At 47.4% G+C, this 23164-nt stretch overlaps 1 protein-coding gene across 1 annotated transcript in view; it reads right to left on the bottom strand.

Annotated features, from left to right (window-relative positions):
* Nucleotides 1–23164, bottom strand: part of COL5A1 (collagen type V alpha 1 chain) — a 128406-nt gene that overhangs the window by 85865 nt on the left and 19377 nt on the right. Inside the window, 3 exon segments of the mRNA XM_085239143.1 lie at nt 9770–9932; nt 10538–10751; nt 15525–15692. Coding sequence (XP_085095269.1) covers nt 9770–9932; nt 10538–10751; nt 15525–15692 — 545 coding nt within the window.

The raw sequence follows: 23164 nt of genomic DNA, 5'->3' as shown, positions 1-23164 counted from the left end.
GGAAGCCCTCAGGCAGCTCCAAAGCCCAGGGCTCACTCTGCAGAGCATCAGCCTCCCTCTATGGACTCGCACCCATTGCCCAAGGGTGGCTCTTTACTATCCAACAGGGCTTCCTGCTTCCAGCCCAAAGCAGCTGGAGCTCTTCTAAGCACCAAGGTACCAAAGCTGCACACCCCTTGCGTCTATCCCCAATTTCACTTTTCTCATAGCTGGATCAACCTGGAAGTGAAGCTGCTGTTCTCATCTCAGCTGAAGGACATTCCATTGGCACCATCACCACCCTGAGATCCACCATGAGGTTTTACCCCAGCCCTCCTCGCCGAGGTGGCTCGGGATCAAGAGGTTTTGTCTACACAGAGGCTTTTAATCAGCTCTTGGAATGTTTTCCGCCCCAGGAGGTATAAGAATCCAGGTTTTATGGATTAAAGGCAATGGAGGAAAATTGACCTGGCTGCCAAAGTTATCTCAGGATGTAAGTGGGATTACATGCTTAGCCATGGGGATATCTGCTGACACACTCAGAATTTAACTTAACACCAAATTTTGGTAGGGAAAGAATTTTCCAGTGCTTGGCAGGCAGCGGTTACCAAATGATGGAGCGCTGCATGGGACACATCTGCTGGGACCACCCGAGAAGGAAACTTTTGTGCAGGTTTCTGCTGCTGCTTCCCAGCACTCCTGCAAATCTGCCCCACACTGCTCAGTACAGAGCTGGAAACAGGGAGCAGAGCTGTGGTGCACGTGCACTCCTAACACCTCCCATCTGCACACCTTTTCCTCCCTCCTGGAGAAAGGACTGCCTGCCCTCTGCATTCAAACACCTCTCCTCTCCCACCTTAAATTCACCGTTCCAAAGCCTTGTGTTTAATGGCACCACCCTGCTCAGCTCCCCTAGCAGAGCTAACTGGGCACCTGCCAAGCTTTTCATCCCAAAAGAGGAGCTGGGTTTTGCTATTCTATAGCTTTTATGCATGCAGATGTGACTCTCAGCCTAGAAATGCTGTTATCTGAACAAACTCATTTCGGACCAGGTATGGCTGCAGCACGACCAGCGCAATGGCTGAGCATCACAACTCAGATTTCAGCATTCTGAGCAGCAAGCTGGAAAAGGGTAAACATAATTTGCAGATACATTTGCTTATACAAGGCATCAAAGCCCCAGGAAAACCATGCTGTGTTTACAGACATTCCAAAGCAGAGAACAGTGCACAAATGCAATATTCACCACCAATTCTCTCGTCTCCTCACACATTTCGCTTCAGTGGCCAGAGCACTGTTTGTTCAAATAGGTTCTGACCTCCTGAACCATGGCCAGTATGTGGCTACGTGGGGAGAACAATGAGCCCACGGTGAGAGGCTTTTTTCCGTGTTCTTGGAGGGAATAGAAAACACACATACACGAGTACACAAAATCCCATCCAGTGCTCTGCACAGCTCATTAGGAATACCCTCTTCCAGCTCCCATCCCCAGGGTGATATATTTATTGTGAACACATACATTCGATCCTGCTCAGCTCTGTGGAAGTAAGCAGTACACCTGCACAACGGGGATGTCTGGAGCAGGCTAGGATTTTCCTTTGGGCTTTGGCAAGCAGCCCAGACCGCCTCAAAAAAGAAAAAAAAAAAATTAAAATAAAATAAGAAGGCCTCACCATGTGCAAGGAACATGTGTTTCATTTGTTCGTACCTAAACGACAAGGGAATGGGTCGAACACCAAGTCAACTAATAGAGGCTCCTAGTTAGAGGATGCTTTTCCGTGCCTGAGGGAAACGACAGACTGTTGACCCCTGAAAGCAGGGTCCTGCAAAGTGAGGACAATAGTAACAAAGCCCTAAATTGCAAAGAAACCTCAGTTTGAGCACTGGCGGGTCAGTGAGGACGTGAGCACAGCCCCTGCCTGAGCAGCACATTGCACAGCTCGGCGCCTGTCTCCCTGCTCCTCCAGGCACCAGTTTGGCTCCATCGAGCCTGCACTTCCTCTAACGATTTGCTGCAACCATGCAAAGCAGGCTTTTTGTATGTGGAAGAGAATGCCTGCCTGTCCGTAAGCCTCGGTGCCAAAAAATTCGCTTATGCAAATAAAACTAATTGGTGTGACCTCCCACGCTGAACAAGGTTTCCAAATTAGCAGGGAAGGGGAAACATGCACTGATTTGGGCCAGTGGCACACCATGGTTCTTCGCTGCTCTCAGTAATGGCTTTTACATATTGTGCAGCAGTGCTGCCAGCAAAGCTCAGCTGGAAACTTCTCCCCAATAGCATGAGTATTTGGCTTTCCCCCCATGCTCAAGGTGAAGAAAATCTTTCCCAGTCTCCCAACGTGTCCATCTGCTCTCACGCAGTGTCTCCCACACCCCGGTTCCTCTCGCAGTGTCTCTGTGGCTCCCAGCAGATACCGATGTCCCCCACGCCACTGGGAGCCCTGGCATGATGTCACTGGAGGGAAGAGGGTTTCCAGCATTACATCACCCGTCTGGGCTCTGCAATCAGCCCTCTGCACCTCAAAGTTTCCATGGAAGAACCGAGCCCCCTTCTCCTCCCTCCCTCCCCCAGCCAACGGGGGAAGCGAGCTACAAACGAAGCCATCGGCTGAAAGAGTAATGAGGAGGCTCCAAACAGCATCCATCACGTGTAACGAGCCTGCCTCATCGCTGCCTGCCAGCATTTAGATACAAAAACCCTGCCAGGTGAGCGTCAGGAACAATCAGACAGAACTCTGCTCCCCAAACCCCACAGTCCCTGCAGTGGATGGAAATTATACTGAAAGATGAGCTTCGCCTACCAGAGACCCTCTGTTCCCCTTGTTAGCTGTCTGAACTGCTTACTGCTCTCCGCAAAAGGGTCTCCTGGCTGGGGGGAGCTGGGCCACAGCCTCTCTGTCCTCTCCAGGCTTCTGTGGCCCAAAGGGACAGCAGTGATAGAGAGCCTCATGCTACTGCTCAGTATCCTTTCCCCACTGACCATTCTCCCAACTCAGCATCCTCGTCCATACACTCCAAAATGGCAAAAGCTCAAAAACAATTGCTTGCAGGAATGGCTAGTGGGGAAATGAGATTCAAGGCTTCTTGTTTGAACTATAATTACAAAAACTTGCCCATGGCACATTTCTGCTGATGCAGCCACTGTCCTGGAACAGGCAAAGAAGCCAAGTGGTCCCCTGACTCGAGCAGGACCTCTGCCCTTCATTTACAAAAGGTATTACCAATAGATTTTAATAACTGCTAATTGCTCCGTACCTACAGAATCCATCATGCTGTGCCAGCAAAGCCACAAAGAAGGACCCCTCCAGAAATTGCTCCAGTTGGATCTCCTCCCATTTATGTACCACTACTACCCTGCTTCTACACCTGGGCACAACTGCAAACTGTGTACCACGACACAACCTCTGTACAGCCAGCATTTCAGATGCTCAGCTATCCAAAAGCAGTTAATTACACGTTAATCAACCAATAAGAGCAACGCATTGGCTTGAAGCTAGTATTCAATGGTGCCCATGCCAAGGATAAACCTGTGCCATCAGGCCTTGTGTTACTCTGGCTGCAAGAGCAGGGCTTGGCTCAGACAACTGCATGAAGCTATGGCATACAGCTTCCCAAGCCTGGGTGTGTATCTTGGCTGGATTAAAAAGATACACGATGCACTGCATTGCTGTTAAGCATCAATAAAAGCACTTTTATGATCTGTTTGAACTATAAAGCACGTCTCTCCTTGCACTGGATGCAATCATTGGCCACGAGGCATGAGATAGCAGCAAACTCCAGTAACGACCTACACATGACAAGCACACAGTGTCTTTTACAGTTAAAGAAATGGAATTTATCACTTACAAAAAAAAGAAAAAAAGCATTAAACCATTAACGACGCCGCTTTATTAGCTGTAATTACAAAATACACATCATGACAGGCAACCCTGACCCAGTCACAAAACTTGACTGCAGTCCAGGTGTCTGAGCTGCCAACTACCCAGAAAATCTCAGTGAAAAACAGGCGTTTGGGCAAAGCACACACAAACAATTAATCCAGTGTTTCCACCCTAACCTTCACTCTCCTTACAGGAACCTGACAGATAGGGATCATAAGGAACGGTGTCGCTTTAGGGATGAGAATAAACCACCTTAAGCACAGGCTGCAACTTTCACAAGCTGCTTTGCAGTTCTTCTGCACGCACTCACAGACACACTGATAAAACCAGATGACGTCCCTGGGCACCTGGGTAAGACAATCCCATGCACAAGACTTGCCAACCCGAGCCAAGTATCACGTTGGGGTTTTGATTAAACCGACTGCATTGCTTGGCCTCTGGCACAAAAATCTCACCATTAATTGCAAAGCCATCCGGAGGCAAAAGCTTCAGCAGTTGCAGATATATTCTAGGCAGCACTGCTATTCTGGATGAGCCTAGCTCTGTGATTCAATCCATATGTCTCAAGTGCACCATTTCACTAAAGAGGATCCCTTTGGAAAAAAAAAAAAAAAAAAGCAGAAGAAATGACGAGAAAACCAGCAACTAAATGGAGAATTATTAGGAGACTGGGGAAAGCTACAGACATCTTCAATAAAGAACCCTAATGCTGGCTCAGGACGTTTCATTTTCCATCATCTCACACCACAGTATAAGCTGGTGGTGTAAAACATCGACTCTTTGCACTCCCTGAAAGGCTCTACAGCAAAAGAGGTGAAATCAGATTTGGCAGGGCCAGGAAAGCAGGCAGCCAGAACTGTAAATTAACTTCTTTCAGCAGTCTGCTGAGGCAGGGAAAAGTACATGGGAGCGTGCGTCTGTGGAGCATCTCGACAGAGAAATCCAGGTTAGTATACACCCCTAATTAATTTTAAAAGTGTTTTTTGAAGGTTGACAAGATCTTAAGCACGAGCTTTGCCCAGTTCCTTCCTGCCCCAGACTGTGCAGAATGCACTCCTGGTTCAAGGATGCTGGGGACCTTGCCACTCTTCCTCAGTAAATGCTCCCACCTGCACCAGCGCCTTGCTCTTCTTGCTTTTGCACAAAAGATATGAATGACATTTAGAGCTGAGGCTCCCCATGAGGTCCACCCCCACGAGGTGAGAAAGCCTGCAAGCTTTGCAGTTACCACCAGCCTGACCTTCCCAGAAGCCCACTGTATTAGTAGCACAGTTATCCTCCTGCAGGAGCAGATAGAGGCTATTTGACACGTTAACAGCACTCTGCCTGCAAAAGCAAGCCCTAAATCTGTCCTCCAGCACCAAAAAAATACAGTAAGATGCATTTGCACAGATAGAAAGACTATTTTCTGCGGTACACCTTTTGCTAAAGCAAAATTTATTGATCCAATCTTGTAACCTTGGAGGTATCTGGAAAAAAAAATAAATTAACGTTCAGAAAAAGTAAAGCTAAGAGCTTTCTCCAGAGCAAGAAATGCTAAATCCAAGGGCACAGGGAAGGAGAAAGCCATGACAACAGTGAAATGAAATCTGGGATAATCAACCCCAGCGATAATTGTTTTTGTCTAAGTGTAAACAAGGCAGAAGATGAAATGTGAGCTGGCATTTCAACCAGAGAACAGCACAGCACCTGAACAGCACAAGCATCTCAGCTGAGAGCACTGAAGCATTCGGTGGCCCTAAAAGCAGCCCCAGCACTCTGGCTCACCCTCCCTCCATTTCTGATACTTTCATTCTGCTGCTGGTCTTCAAACACAAACAAAACCCAACAAAAACACAAAGGAGGAGAGAGGATAAGTGCCATCCTTTTAGCATCGTACACCACGCCTCACCCCAGGCCAGCATTTGGCTTAAGCCAAGAGCAGATGTTTCCGCCAGCCCTCAGCTTCCCTGCATTGGCAGAAAGGTAGATGCAGGTGTCTGGGAGACCCTCTCACTTCACACCTTGTTTGGCAGCATCAAAAGAAACCGTTTGGTTTTATGGTACCAATTGGACCAATAAGACACAGTTATGGTACTCAGCTGTACAAAATAAGCTCCTCTCGTTTCCTCAGAAGCCAACCTTCAAAAAGCAGCATGCACTCTGAACTCTTCTACTCATGGGAAAACTAATTTCATCTACACCAATACCAGGCACTATTCCACTATTACTTCTTGAGGATCAAAATGCCACTTCTCTCATGGGACAGCCCCCCCAAAACGTACAATGGCTGACCCACAAACAATTCAGAACTATGGAAGACACCACATGCCTGGGACTCCGGTAAGGGCTGGGCAAACTGCATGTTGTTCACCAGCCCATTGCTGAGTTTGCTGGGCTGAGCAGCAGAACAGGGCTGGGCCCCACACTGCTGCAGGAAACGAGCTTCTGTGGGTTTACATGAGATGCTTCAACACAGCATGTAGAGGGTGTGAGTTCACCTCACCCAGCTGCGGAGGTAATGGGTACCTGCCTCAGACGTTACGCAGCACTTTCCATTCATAAAGAACCTTTCTTTGTTCACTGCTATAATACAAACACTTCTGGGATTGAAACACAGCACCGGTGACCTTACCGAGCCAGGACCTGAACTTTGGTTCAACCCACATCTGCTAAACCAGACCTTCTTCAGCCCAGGCTGCCCTTCCCCAGGACCACCTCCGTGCTGAGCTGGAAAAGCCATCCCATGGGAGATGCTGTTCCCAGAGTCTGTGGATGCAGCAGTGAAATGGATTAAATGAGCAGCATGCTGTTTGGGCTACACGCAAAGCCTTGTGGGGCTTTGGCTTGGGTGGACATCCCAAACTCAGCAGTAAGCTGTGCATGGAGCAGAAGTTACCTGCCAAGGCCGTCTTCCATGGGCAGCCTCCCATGAAAGCTCACAGAGCATCCAAACAACGTGGATGAGGAGTAGAGCACCAAGAGGGGCCCATCACCCAGCACATCGCAGTGAGGCTCTGGAACAATCCCCTCGGGTTTAGTGCTCAGCCTTTTGGGGACAAGGAAACCACTACAAATTTGCATTCTAACATATCCAAACTGCAAAAGAAACTGCTAATCCCCCTAAACAACAAGACACATCCACGTGCCTTCTGACCTCCTCCCAGCGCTGCCATAGCCGCAGGAGCACTGCTTGCTGCAGCCCGTGTGCCAAGAGTTTCTCCCACCCCATGGGCTGTTTCTTTGCTCTCTCCCCCTGCAAAGGGCCTTTGCAATCTCACAACAGCAGTCTCTCACTCACAGCTTGATGCCAGCCGCTGCTGCCCTAACATTTGTACACTTCTGTTGCAAACAACAGCTCGGCACAAAACTTAACTTGTACAACCTAGGCTCTCAGCTTGGCCACTCTTCAAACCCACCCGGCGTTCCCAGAGCCTCACAGAGACCCACTCAGCCTCCCAGCTAATTGAATTTTAATGAGAGGAAGCAGTTTTTTTTTCCACCAGGAGAACGCTGTGCTACAGAAAAGCTTTGAACCCACCCCCCCCATCCCTCCTGCCTGGCTGAGTTCTGCAGCAGAACAAGTGAGGACATGGCCATCCATGCACCCAAGGGACAAACACGGCGCAGCCGCTTTGCTGTGACCCCAGTTGAAATAATTACGACTTTCCAAACAAGAAGTGCTGGGGTTTTATTTGGTCTCAGCCCTGCCCGGGGTTCAGACAGATGGGAATTCCCACTACTTAGTGCTCTTGCTGATCCCAGCTGAGACAAAGCCTGCCTAAGCCCTCCCAGCCACTGCCTTCCATCCCACACCACACAAGAGGATGGAGAAACCTCCGCAGCAAAGACAGACACACAGGCAGGCTGCAAACACACAGCAGCAGCAAGCCAAGGCTGGCAGGGCAGCTGCCTGCAGGACAGCAGCAGCTTCAGCCCATGGCTCAGCCCAGAAGCAATCAGCTTTTCAAGAATGCACAGCCCTCTAATTGTTTGCACCTCTTTCCCATCATCCTGAGCCACAGCCCTCCCCACACACTTTCTGCTTCAGCGTGCAGATTGCAGAGAAGAAAGGAGGGCCGAAAGGAAATTGAGTTGCTGAGATATGGAGGAAATTAGGTTATAGTCCACTGCCTTCATGAAAACTATTAATTACGTTCAGTTTAAAGCTGCTGGTATCTTGATTAGTGTTTGTCTGAGAGCATATGTTGAAAACCCTCTTTGTTTGATGAGGATGACAAAAGGAAAGGACAAATTCCAGAACTGGAGATCACGCTTGCTTCCCTCCCCCCTCAAAAGCTCATACCGATGCTTTACAACAGAGATGTGCAGCTTACAGGAAAAAAATAAACAAACAAATTTGCTAATTGTTCATTTCTGGTCAAATAACCAGAACATTTCTCAGGAAGCACCCACAACAATCCCATAGCTGCATTCTGGACCCAGGGCTGATGACAGGGCAGCAGCCTCCAGCAAAGGGGAACCACTGCTCTATACTACACCACCCCCCAAGGATCTAAGAGGGTTCGCTGAGCACAGCCCCCTCCCTCGATGGAAATAACTTAGCCAGGAGTATTTCTTCTCTATGAAGGAAGAGATGGTCCTCACCAAACAGCAGCAAAATGAAGCAGCTTGCATTTCCTTATTGGTTTGGATGCAACACCCATTTCTGCCACCAGATCTCCCAGACCCCAGCAGCTCCCCAGGGGAGCTCCACTTAAAAGCCAGCAACCAGTGCAACATTTTTGACAGCACATCCAATGCTTGCGAAACACTCCAACACCCATTAAACTCAGCTTCTACTTTCTATTTTAATAGTCAGCCAGGAATTGCCTATTAATTTAAACACAATGTAGAAACTCGGTGCTGGCTCCCTAACTGGGATTTTGGCAGCACCGCTCAGTCCTTGCATCCCTGCTCTGTTTGTTGGTAATGTTACTGCAACTCTCTGAGTGGCAGCACAGTGCAGGCAGGAGCTGGCCTCGCTGCAGATCTAATTATCCCCCAGATACATGTTTTTTTCCCATCCCTTTGCTGGGAGGCCCATAAGATACAGCACTTCTTACGTGCAAACTCAATAAATTAGGAGGTAGGGAAGTCAACAGGTCTTGGTTTACACTCCATTGCACTGGCGCTGATTTCAGGGAAGCAATTCTAGCTTGCAAGCAAGATCAGGGACAAGATTACTGTACGCATAAAAGCCTCGGAAGTACAGCAGAGCACAGGAGTTGAGATTGCTAGCAAAATGCATATATTCAACTAGCTGCTGAAGTATGGGAAAAGAACTTCTACCATATGTACCTCGTCTATAAATAATCCTGTATCTCTTTGCTCAAATCATAGGAGCTCATGGGAACATTCCACCCATCACGATTTGGGGTTGCATTTTAAAAAGGAGTCGCTGTGTGGGAGGTGATGGGGCTGCCAAACAAGCTGTCAAGGAGACTCCTTGAGTCACAGTGCAAGGAACCAGGAATCAGTGACCAGCGCATGGAAAAAGAGCAGATTGCTACGGACTTTCTGAGAACTGATTTGCGAGAGGCTCGTTCTTCTGTTTACTGCCCCTCAAACAGGATTTAAATCATAACACAGGGATAAATGAAGTCCTGCTACTTTCAAAAGTGGAGCCTTTTACATCAATACAGAGCACAAGAGCTACAGAACCAAAAGATTCCGGCAGAGGAATCTCAGCAGGGAAGTGAAAGCAGAGAACCAGGGGAGATTCTCCAGCAGCCAACCTGGCCCATTGCTTACATCAATACTGGAGGAGGCATTTACTTAGAACACAATCGCTAAGAAACTAAACCACATATTAAGGAATTCCATGCAAAAATCCAAGATACGTTTCAAAAAAGAGCTGTCAAGCCCTCAAAACCAAAACCCAGCTCTGCAGAACGCCTCCAGAGCTGCTCATCATCATGACTTACCTCAAAGACTTCCTCATCTAATATCCTCGTTCCAAATACAATGATGCCATTGACGTCAATGATGGGATGGTCACTTCGATCCAAGAACTTGGTTATTTTCTTTTTACAGTCCAAAATCAAGGTGACGTTTTTCTTCTGCACACTGATGGCGACTCTGTGCCACCTGGAAGAACACAGCCCACAGATGTTACACAGAGCCTTGGTCTTTCAAGAGCAAGCCAACGATTGCAATAGCAACAAATCCCTTGTAAAAACTCTCCTGCAAACCTTCACACGAGCTATTATCTGCAAATGGATGAAAATCAGCTTTAGGCAGACTCTACATGAGTCATTGGAAAGAGAAATGACTGTGTTGGCAGATGCCATTTGCTTTTCAACCCTCCAAAATAGCTCAGAGAGCACCTGCTCTTGCTTCAGTGAAGGGCAGAGAAGGGGAAAAATACCCCGGTAACTCCCTAGCTAACCCTCCTTCCACCCTCCTTATGTCCTGTGCGGGATCCAACGGGGATTTTTTATTGACAAGAGTTTCCTTTGGACTTTTCATAACAGAAGCCAACAGTGCTGCTATCCCCCATAAGCATCAACACAGTTTGCACTAACTGGTACAGGGTTCACCTTTTACATACGCACTGTTTATCTGCCAAAGGGTACAGCTGAAGAATGGGATGTATGTACAGACATTTGTAGGACTCCAATTTTACACAACACATGCTGGTACTGTTATAAACAATGTACTGTTTGTTCCTTTGTGCACAAAATTTCACTTACTTGCCATCTGCTAGGTTAATGCCTCTAAAGAGAGGATAGTCTTCTGGGCCTGGCTTTCCTGTATGGTCTTCATACAGGAATACAGGAGATCTACCCATCTCCACACCAATTTGCTGGATCCCTTGCTCATTGTAAATTGAGATCAAGAAGGACTGACCTCCTTTCTTCGCTTTTACAGTGGTTAAAATGGAGAAGTCCTCTGGGAATGGGGAAGCTGGAGTGGAAAAGCAAAGAGGTTAGTCAGGCTTCCTTGACAATGAACCCCTACAGAAACGATAGGTTGCCTAATGATCCACATGAAGAAGGCTGATTGTTCACCCCTCCAAATGTGTGTACACCAGCATCTCTAAAAGCATACGCTGGGAAAGAGCTCCATCTTTTCCCCCAAAGCCTACTGAGACACAGGGCTGGAACCTAAAGCAGATTGCACCTGCAAAGACAGAGCAGGGCAGTGCCTCTCAAGTGCTACCTACTCTACTGGCACAGAACTGAACGTCACCATGGATCTTCCATTAATGATCAGAAAGCCTTTTGCCAGCCCTGCTGCCCTGCCACAGAGCCAAAAGCCACTCCATATTTCAACTTGCAGCACAGCACAGTTCAAGGTCTTCTAGGGTGAGAATACAACGCTAGGAAAACAGGCTCTAAAAAACTGTTGGTTTAAATCTATTACTTGCACCAAACTCCTCCTCGGTGTGTCCTGGAGAATTAAGGAGAGAAGGCAAAAACTTCCTTTATTTCATTTATCACACCATCTCCAAATTAACTTAATACATCAGAAAGACAGAGGAAGGCAAGCATTCCACATCAGTTAGGCAAATAAAACTCTCCAATACTGTGTGTAAAGACGTAGGGGAATTGCATCAGGTTTCATCTATTCCAGGCCCAGAACAGAGCATTCTGTGGCTTTGGCTTTCAGGGCTGGTATAGGGAAAAAAAAATATCTGTGAGCAGAAATAAATCTGGCAAACAGCAGGAAACGCCGGTTTGTCTGCATATTGAACAGCTCACAAGTTTCCATGACTTCTCTCCACTCAGGAAAGCAGACTTCTCTGATCTCAGGTGGTATCTTTCCATTTTTGCAAGGTTTGCATGGGAAAGGTCCGTCCCCTGCAACTCTGGGCTGATGCACTCAAAGTTTCAAGTGGAAACGAACATCACCAAGTCATGCCCTGTGCAGGACGTGTCTCTTTAGCTTGTCTTTTCTCTGCCATTCATACAGAACCATCACAAATGGAAAAGCTTGGACGCACACGCTGAAGAGGAGGTCTTAAAAACTCCAGATGCATTACTAAAGGAGTTTGTTTGATCAAATTCCAGTGGACGACGGGACCTACAAAAAATCAGGGTACCCTACAGGGCATAACCTCATTTCAGCAGCGTGAGACGTGCAGGGTATCTTTCCTCCAAGGTCCAGGCTTTCACAACAAGGATTGCATTGTACTGCTGGGTATCTGCTTGGGAAATCTTATACCAAGCACAGCAAAGTGGGGCAGCCCTGCCATGGGCAGCAGGGTATGTGTGTGACCATCTGCGTGCAGCAGGGCGCAGCGAAGGGAACAACAATAGAGCATTTTTCAGCTGCAGATTCACAGCTATATAAACCACAAAAATTGTCAAGCTCACTGCCCAAAAGCTTCCAATAGGTTTCCTCTGCCCCGGAAGGCTTTTCTTAGATGGTATCCCAGTGGCACATAAGGGATTCTGACCCGGGTATGGGGGCGTGAGCAGGGAATTCTGATTACAGCATAGCTCGCAAGTTCAAAAGGAAAGAGGCCATGAAATCACTCTTTTCTTCTGCCTGGGAATTGCTCAAACTTTATTAACTACTGCTGTAAGTGAATCTAGCCCTCCAGCAGAGAACTACACTGCAGAACAGTGGAAGAGACAAGAGAAGGCATGCAGATGGTGCACCAAGTGGGCACCTGGGGACAGCTGCACAGACACTGCACTGACACACAGTCAGCATCCCGCACCCAGTTACACCACGTTTGTAAAGAAGCAGAAGGCATCTTCTGAGTGGAGGACTCAGTCAATAGTTCAGTGGTGTGGTAATAATAGAAAGATTTTCCTCCTAGGACACAGACCCAGATATCTGGCAAAGGCAGGCATCTGATTTTGGTGCCTCCCCTAGGATGAACTGAGCTTCATCTCCCTCCTGCTGAATATACACAAATCCTCCTGTAGAGCTCAATCAAGACCATACGTCTTCCTGGTTCCAATTACAGGCTAGAGTTTGGGGTCTTTTATGTAAAATAGTTCATGTCCAAAATTTCATTATGAATCCACAATACAGTACCTTTCAACTTGAACAAGCTGCCAACTCATTAAAAAGCTGCTTTTAATTTTTTTTTCCATTATTATTAAAATGTCTCCATGGTGACGCGAGTTTCTCAACCCAAATAACCATAACAGATGAATTATAGCTGACATTACTGTTACTGCTCTGCTGTCCTGGCAAAATAACAATGCCTTCACTGTCACAGAAGTGACCCAGGCTATTGAGTGATGTATGAAAACACATCCGCACGGACAATATATACATGACAATAAATACATGGAGAGCATAGAAACTGTTCCAAATCCCCTTAAAGACAGGGAAGTCATCTCCAACAAGGGGCTTGGGCATAAGCCTTGATTTTCAGTCCACTCAAGTGAGCTCGCTGCACATCCCTCTCCTCCTAATAGCCCTGCACTAATGCTGAGTTTGGCTCACCGTGGTGTCTTTATTTTTAACCTCATGACCAAAGCCTTTCAAATTCACCACATCCTGCAAAGCAGCAAAGGGTTCGGACCCCCATTCTGCAGATGGATCCAAGGGGAGAGCCAGCATCACTGCTCCAGCAGCCAACATGAGGTGTGTGGGGTGGGCACAAGGGTGGCACGGCCCCAGCATCCGCTGCTTCACATGAGCAGCTGGCATCTGCAGCGTGCTGTGCTGCACACAGAGCAGCAGCAGGCCCAGCTTCTGCCTTCCTGAGTGCTGGGAGCAAGGATGGAAGGCTCTCATGCAAGCTCAGCCTTCAAAACACAGACACCGGGGATGCCTTCCTAGTGCTGGTGTGGCACTGGTGTGTGTCTGCAGGTGTAGCAGAGGGGGCTGGCAGAGCCCTGACTCTATCTAGGAAGGACCAGAAAGCTTTAGCCATATATCACACAAAAAAAATTAAAAAAAAAACAACCAGCAAAAACAATGAGCTGGTCAAGTTCCAAGCACAACCACACAGAGCAGAAGCGTTGTGCAAGTTGGTGCCATTCCCACAGCCACTTCTCAGAGTAGAACAGCTTCTTGGTGGTGTCACCAAGCTCTGGTCTTGTTCTTCATCTGAGAAAACTTTCAGTTTTGGAATGGATGTTTTCCTCAGAGATGACTGTTTGAGTTATAATAGAGATTCTTCAGCTCTTAAATACACACATATCTGTATGTGCAGACACCCACAAGCAGCACAAAGAAGGCAGAATTTGCTGAAAGAATGCAAATGACGTTCTGCTGGCTGCCACTGAAAACCCTGCCTCTCTTGCCTCTGCTGGAAGAGCATGGTTTTGTGGGGAAGCAGAACTTATTCACAGAGGGAGGACAAAGAGCATCTCAGCATATTTTCTCACTCCTGTGGGTTTGAAAACAGACAGGCTTTATATACGTGTCTCTTGCTTTGCTGGCGGTGGTTGCAGAAGCAAAATGCAAAGTCCATAAAATTACCATCTTAGAAAAACACCAACTTCTAATTAGCACAAAATATTATGCACTGTGTACATTTGCCTGTGGTGCTCAAGAGCAGAGAGGGCAAGTTATTCTGTGACACACAAAGTCACCAAAGCCACATTTCCACTAATACACTGCGCTGCAATCACTTCGATGCCTTTACCTCCCCTCTCTCACTCATCTGGTGGTGTGAGCTCAAGTCACAGCTCGTTATGGGGATGTACTGAGCAAACAGCTGTGGTTCTGATGGAAAACAGCAGGGCTTCCCTGCTCTGCTCTTCCCTTCCCATCTCCTGAGCAAGCAGAGCAGATTATTTCATAAGAGTCCAGAGAGAGGTAGAGCTATCTCAATTGCTCCACAGTTGTCCAGTGGAAGTGATTGAGAAGTTGCTTGATGACATCAAAGAAACACCATCTGCATCTCACCCATGAAAAACAGCAGATGCAAGCCAAGAACTCAGAGGATGTCCAAACAGCGAGAAGAGTCAAAGACAAGAGATTCTCATACGATGTGGAGTTACCCTCTGCAACCGTGGTTCAGTTCTGCATGCTCTTGTGTTGAACTCCTTGAAGCAGCAATAACCAATTTGCTAAATTGGCCAGAAGTCACTACTTTTCTGCTTTCTGCATCAAAAAAGGCTGTCAGACAAGATTTCACAGTGGCTCCAGCAACCACTGGGAAGCTCTTAAATCCACTCTGTTCCAAACTGGAAACATTTCCTGAAAGCAGCGTTCTTCAAGGGCTCTGTAAACTCCTGTGTCTTTGTGGTTTGCTCTAATGAACCTTCAGCCTCTTCAAACAATTTTCTTGGGACATCTGTTCTTGTGGGGCAGTCTATTCTTTTTTTATGGTGCTTATTTGTGTTATGAGACACCACAGCCACAGAATAGGCTCCTACTGTGCCTGGCACTCTACAAACGCAGAGCACAACGCAGCCTGCGCTCCTTTGCATCTTCCAAGTCTCTCCCAGCTGGACGTCACTGTGTGATAATGAGAGAGCACAAACTTTCTAATATAGGAGAGAACATACGTGGAGGCATTGGCCACATCTCCCTCGATGAAACCTGTCACTACATGCAAATGCAATGACAAAAGGACTTACTGCTGCGTTTGATGGTTGTAAGTTTGCAACCCGCCCCAAAAAAGAGCAGAATCACTCATTCTCTGCCAATGGAGCATACTTAGAGAATAGGAAGGAAGTTTGTAGTGCTTTATATGTGTGTGGAGAAGCTGAGAAAAGGATCAGGTATTTCTATATAGCTAACAAAAAGCTGCGGACTTACCAGGATACAGCTGCTTTGTCGGTGCACTGAGCTGAGCATCTTTTGTTACTCTGTAAGCAACGTCTGCTTCTTTTGAAGATCTTCTGCTTGTGCAAAACCCTGTTGTTCTTGAGATACCATCAGGTAAATTGTGAAAATCTAATACCTTCAAGAGGTCTGCAGGTTCAGCTGCAAAAAGAAAAGCAGAGAACACGAATTAATAGGCAACAGGGCCAGAAGCATGCTGAGGCAAACCTTTTATTCTTAAGTTAGTCGATGTAAAGAAAAATAAGTTTTAAAGCAAATACCAGAGTGAGTATCCCTAGGGATTACACACTTGTACCATGAAAAACAAGCACGGGGCAATTCACATCAGCTGGAATAACAGGTAAACACATGGCCATGCTTAGGGTTATAAGCGAGCTGTGGCAGAATCATCCCAGTGTGATGTGTCAGTGCTCGTCCCGCTCCTGCAGGCTGGCTCAGAAGGTTCTGTGCTCAGCACCCAGTCCTGCCTGGGGCAAGGAAAGGAGATCTCCCCTTTGGCAAGCGTTGCATTCTGTTGACTGCTGCACAAAACACACACACGTGCAGGCAGCAAAACACAAGCTCGACGGAAGGGGAAAAGTCTAGTTATACCCTGGCTTTCCAAAAAGCACGTTCTGGTTTCTGTGGGAATTCAGGGCATGGCATGACCTTCAGCTGAGCATGCCCTGAAGCAAGGCACAGACTAACAGTGTGAAGCAAAAAAGCTCCTGGCCTCAGCCCTCCCTGTCCTTATCCACCAGGCTCATGACCTTACAGGGCAGCAGGAAAACCTATGAGTATGTAAAGGAGAGGTTCTCACACACAGCACACCCACACCAGCAGGCTGTCACCTCCAGATATTGAGGTCTCTAGTGATTCAGTAATGTGAGTGATTCATCTCGTTAACTTCCTCATCTGGTCTTGCTCACACTGGGAGAGATGGCATTTCCAGAAGTGCAGTAACCAGACCCCACTTTAAATGCTTACAATAAATTGTTTTGAATCCTGATCTGATACTTGCAGCAAAGTGCTGTCAGAAAGACGAACCGCCCAACTCCGCAAACCCATGGCAGCACCCAAAGCAAACGCCTGCACGACAGCTTCATCTAGCCCTGCCTGCACAATACATCACAGCTGTATTCACTGGCCCCATGATCCATTATTTTCCCTGAAGAGAGACATCACTCAGAGCTCAAGGGCAGTCAAACATGGGGCACCCTGACATTTGCAATATCCCAGCCAATCCCCCCGGGCCCCAGCTCCCACCTGTGTCCCAAGGCATCCCATTACTGCAATGGCCATGAAGGCACATGGCATCACCATCACCAACATGGCAAAAAAAAAAAAAAAAAAAAAAAAAAAAAAAAAAAAAGATCTCCAGTAGGACAGGAATATAATAACCGGAGAAAGTTTTCAAGGGAGGGAAAAATAAGAATAAAGGGCCTCATCTTGGGCTCAAGCATTCACTAGAAAGACCAGAGAAAAGGATTCACAGGAGAACATCCCAAGAGCCTGTACCATATGCTACTGATTGCATCCGTGGGGAAGGGCTACAGCACACACATCAGCATTGAACACACAAAAAACAGCAGTGGAAAGAAATACGATGAGCAGATCTTTTACAGCATAAAAAGCTTTGGTTACCAAGATGATCTGCCTAATATTTGCATGGAAAAATCATGTCCATTTTTAGGCAGCTTTAAAAAAGTTTCCATAATCCTGAGAAATTGGGTCCTCAACTGAGAGATTACAAACATATGGCAGATCCGAGTCAACGCTGCAGATAATAAACCAGCTGAGAGAGCCTGGCCCAAGCAGCACGCAGCTGTAACGTTTCCTCGCCTCTCACTCTTGTTAGACACAGAATATGGATGACATTTGTCTAAGCTGCCTTTACAGCTTGGATCTTCCCACTGCCTTTGACCACGCTTTGTTTCACGCAGAGATTTCTGCATGTGCACAGCACAAGCTGCCTTTAAGCAACTCAACTGCTTATTCTCCAGCCTTGCTTCCAGCCCCCTCCCTGTGCTCCGGGAGATTCAGATCAGCCAGCTCCCAGCCACCTCCAGAACTTATTTATGGAGAAGAGGGGAAAAAGGCAGAGGCAGGGGGAGGGGATGCGAATTCCAGACTCCTGACATCAGCCGCGCTCCCCAGGCGGCTGCAGGGGATTTGGAGCCGAGCTCATCGCGCTGCTATAACTGTGCAATGTACAGAGGAGAAGAGCAGCACGAAGGCACCAGCAGCACATTTTGCTGGCCGTATGCATTAGCAGAATCACACCGCCTTCCAGGCCTCCAGCTGCTGCTCGGAGCTCTCCCACCCACCCTCACCCTCCATCGTGGCACTCCGTGCTGCTCTCCTCCTTTCTGAAGGATGATTTCAGTGTCTGCTGCCCCACGCAGCTCTCAGGCTCTGAACACAACGTGTAATTCATCTTCGTTTGGAAGACTCTCCGTCCTTCTCTAACTATGACGGATGAGCTCAAAGCGAGATGTTCAAGTCTAACAACAGCCTGGGTGCTGCCCAAGCAGCAGAATGCAGACTGTGAATCACATCAGCAAACAGGAGTGGAAAACCATGGGTCAGATGCGTGCTGTCACCTCTGCTCGCTCCCAGAGAGGCAAGAAGCCAACCGAAGCCCTCAGCCCATTCCCACTGCACTCCAGCACTGCTCTGAGGAGCAGTTCAGCAGCGTGGAATCCTCCAGCGCTACCCAGAAAGTTGGGATTCGCACAGGAGCAACTCCTGTTTGTGCCCAGTTCACCAGCTTATTTATTTCCCTTCAGCCAAGTTCAAGCACCGCAACCTCCTGTTAGGAGCTCTGCCAGAATCACCCCAAAAGGACAGAGCCCAGGCTGACCAGCACTGGCCCTGCAAGGTATTTCTTACAAGCACTGGGCTTGGCCTGCATCCGAGAACTCAATTAGTTGTTGCTTCATGAAAGCTCTTTTTTTTTTTTTTTCTCTTGCTGTTTTATGAATAACATTACTATGCCACGTTACACACTGGATCATTCTTTCACCTGAGATGCACAGGGCTGCCCAAGGAAGGCAGCAGCTCTGCCCCCGCTGCACCAGAGGAGGATGGCCACAAACCCAAAAGGCAAAGCAGCAAGTGACAAATACCCACATTCAGATCCAAACTGGGGCTTTCTTGGGCCTCAGAATGCCCAAAAAGCTGCACCCGACAGCGTGGGAACGCCCGGTGATGAGACAACAGAGCATCACTCCCTGCTCTGCACAGGGCAGAAATGAAGGATCCTGTGCTGAGCACGCAGTGCTAAGAGTAGGAATGAAATCCCTAATTCCTCCGTGTCTACTCAGAGCTTAAACCACAAGACCAATATGTGTGTTAATCGGGTTTGTAATGATTTAATTACATGCTAAAGCCTGGCATAGAGGCAGCTGGTATTAGGTTTATAATACCGCCCTCCACAACGCAAAGCAGCAGAGAGTGAGCTGTCAGATCCGATTCCACCAAGCTGCTAACCTGCACTGAGCTTTCCTCAGGCTGTACTGCTTTCTCACCAGGTTTGATAGCAAGCCCAGGCTCTCCCGTGTTTCATCTCCCCTGGCCAAGGCATCTTGTTTTGCTTTTACCTACAGAAGTTGAACTTCTCAGCATTCCTCTGCTCACCCCACTCCCTAAAGCACTTGGCTGAGCGTCAGGATACATAAGTTGCTTATACATTACTTGTGGGTACCTGCAGCCCCAGTGTCTGAAAGATTACCTAACGACACGTCACAAGACTCAAAACAATTCCCTCCCATCATTTTTCATGGCAGTTCATCAAACCCTTATCCCCAAGGGAAGCTGCAGTAGTTAAACTCCCCCAATCAGAGCAATGGTGCTGCCAGCTGTACCCACAGCACTCGATAGACTCCATGAGCCAGCACCCAGACTGACCTTTTCCCATTCACAGATCTCTATGTATTTTCCAGTAAGGATGCTACAGCAAAGTTTGCTATGTTTGAAAACAGACCCGCTTTTCCAAGCTCCTTTTGCTCATCACTAAAATGGTCACAGGGTCCCCAGAAACCTGAATGGAGCAGAAGCTGAACAGGCTTTAACACAGTAGTTTAAATGAGGGAAACTTGCACACACACACGTAGCTGTCATGGCTGTGTGTGTGGCTGTGTGTGTGGCAGTGCAGGTGCCTTCTTATGGACAACAGTGTCTAAAAGCTGGTTTAAGAAAGACTTCCCCATTCACTACATGCTATTTCCATCTTAAAGTACATCCAGAGCTTGTTCAGCGTTAGCTGACAGCATGTCAAAGTGCAGGAGTCAAGAAAACACCCTTGCTTCACCCTTTTGCTTTATAACATCCTTCTAAGTGAAAATATTCCCCTCCAATACCCTGAAATGCATTAATTCTGCACAGCCAATGTATTTTTGTATTAATGTAATAATTGTGACATTTGAGCATCTGGAGAAGAGGTCACCAATCCGCTGTGGTAGAGAACCATTCTTCTATATTTGGTTTCTCAACAGCCAAAGGGCATCCAAAGACTTTCAGGACTTCACGACACAGCACTGAGTCATACTACAGCTTACGTGCAACTATTGCCAAAGAGTCAAGGCCACAAGCTGAAGAATGAATAGGCATTTATGTTCCTGATTGATTCCAGGTGCCCTCTGCGACTCTCTCATCACTTAATGTGCAACCCAGCAGCCTGGGTGTTTGTATCCAAGTGTCACTTTGCTAAACGATTCAGGCCCACTAGGAAGGAAAGCCCTTCTATATGAACAGGCAATTAAAAGAAACTACAAGTCTCCAGCAAGCAGCAGCACTAAGTAAGGTGAATGAGGATTACTTCCAAAGCAGCATCTCTTTGAGAAGATCCCTGAGTCTCAGAGAAAAGTAGAAAGAATTGCAATAGAAAAAGGGAGGAGATGCACTGCTGTTACCCTGCTCACAGTCGCCCAAGATGAACTAGCTTAAATCGCCCTGTCTTTCCTGCACCTGAGTTGCCCTGGATGCCCATCACCACTTCCAGGAGCAGCACAGGGCCCCAAGCATGGGTAGATCCAGCTGCTGCACCCAGATGTGCTGCTGGTCACACACAGCACCTTGACTGAGCCAGTGAGCACCAGGCAAACTGGGGGATGTAAGGTAGATGTGAAGCTCCCTGGCTTCAATGAAACAAGGTCCACTGATGCCAGAGAGACTGCTCCTTAACATTCCCATCTCATTTCTCTCATCTTTATGCCTCACAATCTCCAGCATCTGTTTTGAGGAGGTTACATTTTACATTTCCTTACATTTTGTAAGGATTTCCAGGTACTAAGATGACAAATATGACATTATTACCATCTTTCCCCCAGCTAGTAGTGCCAATACATCTCGCACAAACAGCACTATGCAGAACAACACCATCTCTCTTATCTCCTCAAACAGACAGGGAAGGTTCCGCAGGGCTGCCTGAACACACAGCAAAAATACACCCCTGGGAAGAGATGGAGAGATTATTGCCTGCTTTTAAAGGAAAAAACGATTTCCAACAGAAGCCCAAAAGCCCCCGAGCTGTGAGTTAATGCTGCCCTTCAGCACAGCCTTCAATAAGAAAGGTGCCCACTTCACTTGTGCTGGGGGTTTGCTTGCTCTCAAGCCACTACCCAAAGATTTACATCAATACGTAAGATTATAGCAGGAATTATTCAAGCACCAGCAGGTAACGGCTCCTGCACTGAGATCCAAAAGAGAGCTAAATGCAGATGGGAATCAAACTGCTTCCCTGGGCAACGTGCAGTCCACACCTGGAGAATCTCAACATATATTCACTGCTCACCACCAGTGAATTTTTAGCTCCAGCCCTTGGATAATTAACTAAACAAACAAGGTGGCAGAGGCTAAGGCAATATAAACAATAACATTAAGCTCTACTTGCCGTTGTTCAAGCATCCTTTGGACTGAACTATTAGCCCCTTGAATTCTTCAGCATGGCAGCAGCCCAGTAAAATGCAGTGACATCTGGACAAAGGAAAGGCATTTTAAGAAGGACAACTGGGGAGTCTGAACTGCAGGGCTGAAGCTATGAAGTTTGTTCCCTAGGAAGGGGCACAATATGGCAAAAAAGGCCGTCTACAAACAGGGTGGGATACTCATCTGGTGCACATCAGCTCGGTTCCAATAACTGCAACAGATATGTGTCAATTCATACTGCTGTAGATTGCTGAATATTTCACCAGTGACTCACATCATCCCCTTATGGGGTTTGTAAAGGCCCAAATAGTCCCAACTGTGAACAAAGGAAACCATTATGCCAAGCCAGATCCGAAAGATCGTATGCATAATCCCAAAAGGGACAGAAAGAAACCCAGAACTGACACTGGAGCAGCTCTGCAAGAGCTACACTAAAATCCAACAGATCAAATAATCTTTGTTCCTTTGAGCATAAATAATTGCTTTTGAAATAATCAGTCATTTGGGTTCCTCACAAAGCCGTGGTGTCAGCAGCAAAGAGCAGCTCCGCAGAATATGATTAAACCACGCAGAAAATCTTTGCTGCAAATGCCACGCAGAACTTAAGGGCAATTCACAGCTAACAGGCAAGCACCGAAGATTTCAGGGAAAATCCCCATTCAAGGCAAGCAAACATCCCATTCATTCCAAAGGATGGATTGTTTCAGATTTTCCTGAGGAAGGAGGATGACAAGAGCAGCATCACATCCAGGGGGAACCTTCCCCATTCCCCACTGCTTGGATGGTGTTCTGAGTCACTGTGACATTTTGGGAAGCTTTCCAGCAGCAGTTTGGTTGCTGGCAGGAGCCTTGCCCTTTAGAAGTGGTGAGGGTGAATGGACTCTAAAACTTCCCGAGTTATTAGAGCCACAAACACTCAGCAGATCTGCAGAAGGAAACCGTGACCGTGCATGACTTCATCTTCTGAATGATTAACAGTGTTCTTAGAGCTCAATTCTGGGAGCAGATTCTGAACGCCGGCCATGAATGGATGTAAGTGAGGTGCAGAAGTACAGACACCCTTTCTCTTCATCCCCCTGAAATTATCTGGGTCCTTTATTAAAAAAAAAAAAAAAAAAAAAAAAAAAAAACAAAACAACCAACCCACCCACCTGAGTCCCTGCAAGGCTGCAGATTGCTGCAGTGCTGTGGGCACACGTGCAGATGGACCAGCAGGGATAGAAACCTCATCCTTAGGCTCTGCCACCCACCGGAGCACAGCCTTTTGGAAAGCAGCTCTGTGGGTACTGCAGTGATGTTTTCTGGATTGAGGCAGGGAAATAACTGATGCGAGCTGTCTCCTCTCTGCACAGTACCTTTTTTCCCCATGGTAAGCAGGGAAGACCAGCATCTCTGTATACACCCAACCACAGCACAGCTCGATGCAGGGAGGACTCCCCATCCATGGGCAGCACCTCTGACATCAAGCTGTTCCAATGAAGGCACAGCTGGCTGCTCAAGCACATGCAGAAAAGGGGTCTGCAGCCACCAGCATCACTTGGAGACCTCCAAGTCCCACTCCACTGTAACCATTTTGTGACCCAACCAAGCCACAAGTCTCACTTCAGGCTAAGAATGGTTTCAAGCCAAATATTCTCATTTTCCTAAGCCCTTGTTATTTTCCAGGTGGTGCTGAGGGGTCACGGCTGTCTGCCCAGCTCCCCACA

The sequence above is a fragment of the Meleagris gallopavo genome, chromosome 19 (genome assembly GCF_905368555.1).
Source record: "Meleagris gallopavo chromosome 19, MGAL_WU_HG_1.1, whole genome shotgun sequence".
NCBI classification, from domain to species: domain Eukaryota; kingdom Metazoa; phylum Chordata; class Aves; order Galliformes; family Phasianidae; genus Meleagris; species Meleagris gallopavo.
Note: the sequence above shows the minus strand (reverse complement) of the source record. Positions and strands in the feature narration are given on the sequence as shown.